This window comes from Corvus kubaryi, unplaced genomic scaffold (assembly GCF_017639235.1).
Source record: "Corvus kubaryi isolate FWS band 111438036 unplaced genomic scaffold, C.kubaryi_AGA036_p1.0 split1-37355, whole genome shotgun sequence".
Lineage (NCBI taxonomy): Eukaryota > Metazoa > Chordata > Aves > Passeriformes > Corvidae > Corvus > Corvus kubaryi.
In genome coordinates, this window is record NW_024582078.1 from 3,991,532 (window position 1) to 4,002,107 (window position 10,576).

The 10,576-nt window shown below is 53.0% G+C and overlaps 1 protein-coding gene across 1 annotated transcript; it reads right to left on the reverse strand.

Moving 5' to 3' along the window:
* Positions 1 to 351: 351 nt before the first annotated feature.
* Positions 352 to 3,257, reverse strand: ADORA3 (adenosine A3 receptor). The gene is made up of 2 exons (XM_042013476.1): positions 2,190 to 3,257; positions 352 to 1,346 (listed from the first exon to the last, which is right to left on the reverse strand). Exons 1-2 carry the CDS (start codon positions 2,537 to 2,539, stop codon positions 746 to 748), a joined length of 951 nt encoding a protein of 316 aa, XP_041869410.1. The 5' UTR covers positions 2,540 to 3,257; the 3' UTR covers positions 352 to 745.
* Positions 3,258 to 10,576: the final 7,319 nt, after the last annotated feature.

A 10,576-nucleotide genomic window follows, 5' to 3' on the forward strand; every position in this document is an offset into this window, starting at 1 on the left:
CTGTGTCACTGTGCTGGGCTTTGGCCTGTGACAAGGGTTACATCAGATAAGAGATGAGATGCCTGATCTCAGCTAGGGAACAGCTCTGTTCCAACACTCACCAACACTCTGTGATAAGAAACAGAATGATGTGCTCCCTTTTGTGCTTTTTCTAGACCTCTTTTATTATTCAAAGATGGGGAAAAAAAGAGCCTGGCCTTTAACAACCTCTTTTCAGTTTGACCCATGTTCCCTAAAAATGGGCTGTGTCAGCTGTGGTGTAACAATTACTGCAACTTCTGTGCCATCCCAGACATTGACTGAAACTGGGCAGAGTTTTTTGATTGTCATGGGAAGACTCAGCAGGCTGAATTAATGTAAAATCCATCTAATATTTATTATTACTCATGAAAATGTGACAACACTGGCTGAAGCACAAGCTGACCAGACTCGAGCTTAGTCTAAATGGACAGACAAGACAAATGGTGTGAGAACAGTCAGTGAGCTTGTGAGCTGCTGGACTGTGAACAGCAAAGAACACATCCTATTTTTCAATCAACTCAACCAATCCTCACGTTAAAAAACCCCAAAACCCTCAACACGAGACAAAATTTCCATCTTGTGTGTTTAGAGATTATATTCCATAAAGACACACAGCTTCAGAGCAGCTTCAGAGCTACAGGTTGCTGCAGTTTCCCGAGAGTTCCTTAGCAAAGCCAGGTGGTTTATCAGTGGTCTGGTACCCACTGGAGGGTTCTACTTTTGTTTATGACTCTGGGTCTGTTGTTTGCTCTTTAAGAGCTGGGTCTGGTTTTTCGCACAGGATATAGGTCTTTAAAATTACAAGGTACGTGGTTTTGAACTTCTTTATCTTGCAGGCATAGACAATGGGGTTCATGGCAGAATTGGCATGGGATAAGAGGATTCCCAAGTACATCAAATACGGGGGGATCTGAGACTCGGGGTAGAAATAGGAAACGCAGTTTATAATGCACAGAGGCAACCAGGATATTGCAAACAGGAAAAGAACAAGTGCAAGAGACTTGGCTGTCTTGAACTCCTGGCCATAGAAAGCCCCAGCCCCTCTCACACCGGTCCCTTGGCTGAGCTTTGTGCGGATGATGTAGAAGATCTCGGCATACAGGGCACACATGATGAGCAGGGGCACGAGGGTCCATGTGAAGAAGCAGAAATACACCATGTAATCCATCCTCATCACGGAGATGAACCGGCACCTCAGGAAGCTGGAGCTCCTTGGGTCTGCCTTGTTCCAGCCAAACATGGGGACAAGCCCTCCCAGCAGGGACAGAGACCAGCACAGCCCCAGGGCCCACCAAACTCTCCTCTCTGTTGTGATTATTTTATATCTGTAGGGGAAGAAATCCCAGGTCATGTTAAAGAGAAGTGTTTTAAAGTAGTTAAGGGTGAACTCGCCTGTTCAGGTACTGCAGGATCATTGTTAGAAAATGAAGCATTAACTTTTTTTGTGGGGAAACCAAATTTTATCTTGAGAGAAGCCCCAACTGTTCATTTGTAACAGTTACTTTGCAGCATCAGTAAGAACTGGGCTTAAGTTCCCTTGTTTAAAATTGGATGTTTTCACCTATTTTATTTCTTCTTTCATTATGATCTTAGTTCTCCTCTTGCCAGGATATTGCTTTGCTGCAGTCCTATCTTATTTCTTGGCTTCCTTGGGTGTACCTTCCTCTTTATATTTGGTTTATGCCATTTGCAGGATTAAAATTCATTCTTCGGCTTCACAGGTCCTTTCCCATTATAAAATATGACTTCTTGGATGCTTGAGGTTATGCTTTGCTTTTCTAGCTTGTGTACTTTTCATTTAAATGTAAACTTTAGTTAACTGTTAATAAGTTTGTTAGTACTTTTGTATTTTCAGCAAATACTAAAAGGAACTTTATTTAGAAGACAAGCCTCAGAAACCCAAAGAAACTTGAAATACGCTCAGCATCCTGTGCAGTTAACCAAAGTGGTGGAAATTCAAGTGTGCCCACAGACACATCCTGTGACTAAATTCTGATCGGTGATAACACCTGGTAACACCGAGCTGTTCGTGAGCACCCCCGGGTGCTCAGGTGGGCTTTGAGGCACAAGCATCCACTTCAAGTAATTATTTGTTAGAAAGGGGCCAGGTTAAGGAGGACAGAGGAGGTGGGGCAGAAGCTGGGCAGAGGAGCCCGAGGCAGCCTCACCTGGTGGGCAGCTTCACTCGCAGGTACCTGTCGATGGCGATGGCCAGCAGGGACAGGATGGAGGCGTTGGTGAACACCACCATGAGGCAGCACATGAAGAGGCAGCTGTAGGAGGGCACGGTGACGCCCAGGCTCACCACAATGGCCAGGGGCATGACCAGGAGCCCCACGGCAATGTCGGCCAGCGCCAGGGACGCGATGAAATAGAGCGTCGTGTTCTGGAACGCCGCGTTCAGCCTCACCACCCAGATCACCAGGATGTTGCCCAGAGTGGCAAACAGAGCCACCAGGCACTCGCTGCCGATGTAAATCGCATCCAGGCTGCTCAGGGCCAGGCTGTTGTTTGGCATCGTGAGCTCCTGCAGTTGCTCCCTCGCTGGCTGAAGCTGCGGAAGGAAATGCAGGCATCGATGGCCACGTGTGGGATCTTCAGTGTCTGCTGCTCGCTTGTTCTAGAGACGCTTCAACATCCAAACCTCTGCACTATTTCATGTCCTCAGCACCCAGGCAGCAAATCAGCTGTTGCCTCCCCCAGCTGCAGATATCTCAGCATCCAGGAACTGTTCCCCTCTCTGGAGACCCCTCCCGAAGCTCACTGCATCCCTTCAGCAGCCTCGAGTCAGCAAAGTGCCTTGGGAAGGAAGCCGTCTTCAAGGGAAAGGACGGGCAGTCCTTCTTACCAGCAACTTATAAAGAAACAGTTTTACAGGTTCCTCTTACAAGCCGTTTTGGAAGTCAAAAATGTCAACAGCAGTTGGCTGCAAAGCTGCCACTTATCATTCCAGTTAATCTGTCCACAGTCACTATCACAACTGAGGCAGCTCAGGGGTGTTGAAGGCAGCTGCATTAAAAAACGAAAGGCTCGTGGGTGAAGGTAAGGACAGGGAGAGGTCACTCTGTCGTTACCAACGTGGCAAAGCAGACTTGAGTTGGGGAAAAAATAACTCCCAATCAAATCAGAGTAGGACTACGAGAAAGAAAACCAAGTTGTAAAGGCAGAGGGAGGGTGCTGGAGCAGAGGCTCCACCCTGTGAGAACGCCCTGACCCGGCCGGACGGGGCGGCCGGAGCTGCGGCCGGAGGATGGAGCAGCCCCTGTGCAAGCGGGGTTTGCAGCAGCGCTCAGGTTTAACAGCTCTGGCCCTGCCCATCCCTTTTCCTCCGAAGGCAGGTGCTTTCCGTGGGACACTGTGTCCGAGGGCGATGCCACCGAGCCCAGCTGGGGCCAAATCGGGGGGGTTCCACCCAGAACCCCCTGTTCCCACCAGGTTCCTGCCGGGGCAGGCACAAGGTGCTCTGATACTCCTCAGGTGCTTCCTCACCAGGCAGCATCTGTTTCCTGTCCTAAATATGACAGAGCCACGGTGCTGGACTGCTGTGACTCCTCCGTCACCAAAGGAGGATGAGCCTGTGCCCTTCTGCTGCCCCTGCCCCGCATGAGCGCGGCTTTCCCTCAGCCCTGGGGTGCTGTGGGTGCTGCATCCCTTCCTCGGGCCCTGCATCCTCCTTCGGGGGCACTCGGCCCTTCTCCCACTGCTCTCCTTCAGCCCCAGGCTCAGGAAACACAGGGCTGGAGGTTTTTACAGCTTGCAAAGTGATTAAACACTCCGTGCAGAGGAGCCAAATGGGGCCGAGCGTGGGCTCAGGGAGCAGCTTGGTGTGACCCAGCCCGAGGTGCTGCTCAGGAGAAGCCCAGCCCTGGCTCTGCTGGCAGCCAGACCTGCGAGCGAGCTGCAGCAGGGCTGTGAGGCAGCACCCGAAGGCTTTGGTGCAGATTAGGATTCCAAGGCGTATTTTTAGATGCCGTTATTGAGCTGAGGCGGCGGAGCCTATGGAGAGGAGGCTCCAGGAGCAGCCCGGGCCGGGCAGGTTGGGATCAGAGCCGGGCGGGTCCCGTGCGGCAGAACCCGGGGATGTCACACTGAGATGGGGCTAAAGGGCTTTCGGATCCCGCTCCCCGAGCACTTGATGGTTTTGCCATTTCAAGGCTGTACTCGGCTTGCTCGTTTCTTGGATGGCTCCAGCGAAAGGCTTCCAGCTATTCCCCAGGGATCCTCCTACATCCTGGTGAGATAAGGATCAGGAAGGGAAGGTCTCTGCAATCTCAGCTGCGGCTTTGAGCACAGACTCCCTTTTCACTTCGGGGGTGGAGGGGAGGAGAACAAATTTGCTAGAAGAAAATTATTTCTAAGTGACACACAGAAAAAAGAAATATCCCACAACGATGAACTTATCGTGGGCGTCAACAGCAGCCACGGCCGCCTTTGTCCTGGGGGGCTGCAGAACACTTGCAGGGAGGACAGAGCGGTCTCCTCGAAGGCAAACTCCCCGTAATGCCCTGCCTGGAGCCCCAGTGGGGGCTCGGGGTCCGGCTGTCCCTGAGCCTGTGCTCACACAGTGCCAGTGTGTCCCAGCCACAGCCGCCCTCTTTGCTTTGGGACATCAGTGTCCCCTCTTTCCTTACATCCCAGCAGCTTCTGCTCCTGTGCCAGGAGGTGTGGAGGAGTCTTTTCCTGGATTTCAAAATTTAATGTTTACTTTATAGGAAGAAACCCCAAGTAACTGATAAACCAAGAGGTGGCGAGTGGCGAGCTCTGTCCTGGCTCTTTCCTGCCTGGGAAGGAAGTGAAAGCATGGCAGAGAGAGGATGTGAATGTGGAGCAGAATCACATGTGGTGTGACAGAGAGTGATTGTGGTCTGGTGAGCAACGAGCCAGAATGAGAGGCTGGAGCCTGGCGTGGGGGACCATGTCCTGTCACTGTGCCTCAGTTTCCCCATCCGTGGTAAAAGGAGGGTTAATCTGGTCTACACAGAGCTGGGAAGGGCTGGACAGGAGCAGGACGCTTTTGGTTTCCCTCTGAAACTCCCGATTCAGGATTTTTTCACCCACCCCTCCATATGGGGGCACAGTGATGTTGGAAAACCGCTGCTGAGATTTCTTACAGACGCAAAAACCTGAAGAAACCCCTGGCACACGCAGAGCTGTGCTGAAAGGCAAAGTTCACTGTCCTTAGAATGCAGGGTTGGTTCCAAAGATGATTTCAACTGCTGTCAAGAGCAAATTGTCAGAGGAGAATCAGATCTGGAAAGCTGCTCTTCCCTTCCACATCCCTTTCCCTGAGCTTGAACTGTGCTGGGGCTCGGATTCTCCTGGTGACTCACCAGAGTGTTTGGAGCAGCCAGGAAAGGTGCCAGGGCCTCTTGGCTCCTGTCTGCCCTCCAGGGCAATACCGGGCAGAGCCTCAGCCTTGGCTGGCCCTGGGTGCCACTGAAAGCAGGGCAGGAAAGCAGGGAGAGTGTGGAACCCCAGGCTGGGTCACCCTGGAGGCCGGAGCTGCAGATGGTGCTGGGACATGTACTGGTGTCCGGCTGTGGACGGAGCCCTCGGACCCCTGACCCTCAGCACCTCTGCTCCCACCCTGCAGCACCAGCACGTGCAGTCCATGGCACTGGGACCCATGGCATGTGTGACCCATGGCACTGGGACCCCATGGCACTGGGACCCATGGCATGTGTGACCCCATGGCACTGGGACCCCATGGCACTGGGACCCCATGGCACTGTGACCCATGGCATGTGTGACCCCATGGCATGTGTGACCCACGGCACTGTGACCCACGGCACTGGGACCCACAGCACTGGGACCCACAGCACTGGGACCCCATGGCACTGGGACCCATGGCATGTGTGACCCCATGGCACCGTGACCCATGGCATGTGTGACCCCATGGCACTGGGACCCCATGGCACTGGGACCCATGGCACTGGGACCCCAGCCCTCCAGGACAGCCTCAGCCAGGGTCTCACACTGGAGAGATCAGGGCTGGTTAAACGCTGTTAAGGCGTTAACCACGGATAACCTGCACCGCTGGCGCTCCCTCGGTGCCATCCCTGCCCGCCATCCCTGCGGGCACAGCCAGACACACTCACGCTGCCCGAGGTGCTGCTGCAGGACTGGCACCTGCACTCAGGACACAGCAGGAGCCTGTGCAGTCCTCACGCTCCCGGTGTGGCTCTGCCCCGCTGGATTCTGTGGCTTTGGGTTTCAAACCTGCCGAAAGCCGGGAGGGAGCTGCGTGCTCGCTGCTCCTGCTGAGCTCGTCGGGGAGCGCAGGGCCCGTGTGGGAGAAGCCGGGGCTGTCAAACCAGTACGGCCCAGGGGCTTTGCCGGGCAGACGGGTGGGATGCAGCAGCCGGAGCTTTGAAACTGCTCCCGCCTGCCACCCCTGGAATTCCAGGTACAAACAGGGAAGGACCGCAGGGACAGGGGCTTGGACAAGTTATATTTCTGTGTGTTTTTAAAATTAATTGCATTATAACGAGTTTTTTTGAGCTTTCCTTGGGTGTGGCTGTGGAATGGGTGCAGCTGCAGCCCGGGCAGAGCAGCCGGCACAGGACCCGTTCGATGCCAGCTCCACTCCTGCACACGGGAATGATCCCTGCCAGCCCGTGGGAGCAGCCATTCCCTGGTTATCCAGTTCTTCCTGCCCCAGACTGTTCCTGTCTCACAGCACCCGGGGCTGGGAATGAACTGTGCCATACCGGGTGTTCCCTGCTGACTTGGGAAATGCAGCTTTTTGGAATATTTTATTCCCAGAGCTGCTTTCCCAGCTTGTTGCAGAGCGATGCAGAGACATCATCCAGCAGTCTGGAGAGACACCTCCTGCGTGTGAGGAGAGGAAATCACCTCAGCCTATGTTTAACAGCCTCTCTGCCTGGCCCTGCAAGGTGACAGCAGATCTGGAGTCCCACTGGAAACTGCTCTGCACAGCACAGAACTTTCCATCCTCGCTCTTCATTAGAGACTGTTCTAAAATTCCGTGAAAATGGCACACAATAAATCCTGGGGAGATGAAAGGGAGGTTGGAGCTGGCAGGAGGTTCTTTAGAGAGGCTCTATTTACACAGATTGTCTGGCTGACAGGAGAGAAACTGTTTTGACATTTTATAAACTCTTCCACTGATAATTTTGCATCTCAGTACAGCAAGGTTGGGGGAGGCAGGACGGGGTGAAACAACAAAGCCAAGGCCCTGAGCTCCCTTCCCAGCTCTTATTTTTGAACACTAGCAAATTATTTAACTGCAAAGCACTGCAAAGTAGCCTTTCTCTGAAAAGAAAGGGAGGAAGGTGCCATTATCTCACAGATGAGCATCCACAGGAGGGGACAAGGCACCTGGCACAGGCAGCACCCACTGCCACTGCCCTGCCCATCCCCAGGACTTGAGGACATGGGGTGTAAAACCCATTTAGCAGCTTCTCCAAATCAGTTTGTCTCCAACAAGGGTTGAGTGAACACTGCCAGAAATGTGTGGCTCTATCAGCTGCGATAAGTGTATGTGCTTGATACGGGGTCACTGAATTACTCTGAATTTTGAATGTTCAGTGTCATCTCAGGCTACAAATGTCCCAGATTAAATGAATATTACCAAGGCATTTCCTAAGATTCCTAAGAACATTTCCTAAGATTTTGGGTTATCCTGTGCAGGGCCAGGAGTTGGACTGATGACCCTTGTGGGTTCCTCCCAGCTCAGGATATTCTGTGATTCTATGAATATCTTGCTGTAATTTATTTATGAAACATGACTCACTCTCTGACTGGCATTCGTGGACTAATTCATCATTGTCAGCATGACTGGAGGGGGGGATCTTATATTTCCTCTGGATATCTTTTAAGTGCTTTTTTCCTGCCTTTATTTCCATAATCAAACCAAAATCTTATTTATAGTACTGCCATTTCTGTCTGGGTAAGCCCAGAGTGGCCCCAATGGCTTAACAGGATTTATTTACTCCAGCTTTACACGGGTGTAATGAACAGAGGGATTTGGTCCTGTGGCTGCACTAATCCTCTCAGAGGTGGAAGCAGAGGCTTTCCCCTGAGGAACAGTAATTCCAAATGAACAAATGAAACCCCACAGGTCCTTTTGGATGGGGAAGGAGCTGATGGCTCAAACCAGAGAGGTGAGAGGTCCCAATCCCCACGCTGATCCCACACAGGCTTCCACAGCTGGTTGGTCCCTCTGGCTTGGGCTCTGCAGGGAAGTTCAGTGATACCAGATGTTGATGGGCCTTGGGGCAGAGAAGGAATGAGGGAGGCTCAGTTCCCACCTCACACCAGGACCCAGAACCAAGGGCAGTCACACACAAAGGTGCTGGTGAGGAAGGAAAGCCCTTGGGGCTTTCTTTGATCAAAGATGGACTGGAAACAAACCATTTTCCAGGGAAGTGGTCCTGAGAGGTGCCTGGAGTGTCCCCAGGAGCTCGGCTCCACCAACAGGAAGATGAGCTGGAGGCAGCCGGGCTCTGGGGGCCAGCACAGCCCAGGTTTGCCAGGGAAGATCTTTAGGAAGGAAGCATTGTTTATACCTTTTTATTTTTAATGTATGTATATTTGGATCCAGCCTTTTCCATGATGGATGGCAGAAATCAAGGCCTCTTTTGTTCTACAATTAACTCAGAGATGTTTTCTGGTTCCTTAGCAAAAAAAGGAATTTATTTATCCTTACAACAAAGCACACACAGAGCTCTCATTGCTGTAGAAAACTGTTGTTAATGACACTTATTGCCAGGATTGCTGCCCTGATCTGGGGGGAAATAAAGTGCTCTTAAATACTTGCTCTAAGTTTTGGAGCCTCACAATGATGTATATGGAGCTTGCCCCTAAGATCTGTCTGGAGGAATCACAACACACTCTGCAGTGGAAGGGATTTAAAACCGAGCGTGTTCCCAGGTAAACAATAACACCACAACCTGTTCCTGGTGTGAGGGGGAGATTTAGCAGCTCCCCTGGGACGGCTGCACCTCCAGAAGCAGCATGGGAAACGCAGGTCTGGAAGGACGGGGAGACAAAGTGTTATTGTTTCCATCTCCTCAGCTCCTCGTCACTTCCACTCCCATCCAAACACGTGGGGGATGAAACTGCTGAGTTGGGCTTTGCTCATTTGGCAGATGGGAAATGAAAACTGTGCTCGCTCAAGGTTTCCATGAGGGGCTGGAGCAGGGAGAGCCCGGCACCAGGGCAGCCGGAGCGGGATCTGTGTGAGCAGGGCAGGCAAGGGCAGCCTTGCCTGGCTCCTGGTGAAGGAGCAAGAGTGAGCAATCCCCAGGAGAGCCCACGAGCCCCTCTGGGGTCAGAGCAGAGGCAGCAGCGTGCCTGGCAGGTCCCAGTCGGAGCCACAGGAGAAGGGAGAGCGGCTCCGTGGCTCTCGGCCGGCCCGGCCGGGCGGCTCCGGACACAGGGTCAGCGCGGAGGGGCTGCAGCCCGAGCTGAGCTGCCCTCAGCCCCTGCCCAGGGCTGCAGGGCACGGAGCAGGGTGCGAGAGCACAGAGCTGCTGCCGGGGCTGGGGACGTGCCCCAGCAGCAGCGCACGGCGGGGACGGGAGCCATCAGGGAGATCCTGTCAGACTGGAATGCAGCTCCTCACCACAACACACAGCCCAGGCAGTGAAACAAGTGATCAAATGCTCTGATACCTCTGCGGTTTCTGTAACTCTGGAGAGACAAGTGGAGATTTCTGTCATTAAGGCAACCTTAGGAACCGGCCCCCATCCCCCAAGGAGCTCAGCTCCCATCCTGGTTTATCGAATGGGACAGCAGCTCCTGGGACACTTTTTGTCTGTTTAGAGTAAAAGTGAGCTCTGGCAGATAAACACCCTCATCCCTGCCATGTTTGTTCCCTGAGAAAACAGCCCTGGGAGCTCCATCCCAGCCCTCCCACCAAGCAGATGCAACGCTGGGGACTTGCTCCTTGTGCTCTGCCTGATGGAGCACGGCTCAGTCCGACATCCACCCATGTTTTAGAGGGAAGCCACAGCTGTGGGTGGCTCCAAACCTGGCAGTTTGTCCCCACCCTGCTCAGGTCACTGCTGGGCTGAGTGCTGTGGCGTCAGTTCAGCTTTTTTCCCAATCCCTCCCATAAATGCTGAGACAACTTCAGTCCATGAGCCGTAATCTTCCCTGTCCGGGCCGGCTGCTCCCGGCAAACCCATCTGGTGGATTTCTCACATCAGATGCAACTGTTTTATCTTTGCTCCCTTCCATTGCTAAACACGGGCTGGGAGACAAGCTATTTTCAACTGCATCTGCTGTTATTTATGCAAACACTTTCTTTTCAAAGGGCAACAGAGGGAAGCGTTGGAAGCCAAAGCACACCCAAACGTTTCGAGGGTGTCACTGGGATTTTCCGCTGGGCTGCAGCCGCGCACGCTGCTGGTGAGGCTCAGACAGCACGGCTCAGCTTGCAGGGGGCTTCTGCCTCCCACAGTCTTCAGGCACAGAAAGGAGATCCGTGTGTGATCCGTGTGTGATCTGTGTGTGATCCGTGTGTGATCTCTGTGTGATCCGTGTGTGATCCGTGTGTGAAAGGAGATCCGTGTGTGATCCGTGTGTG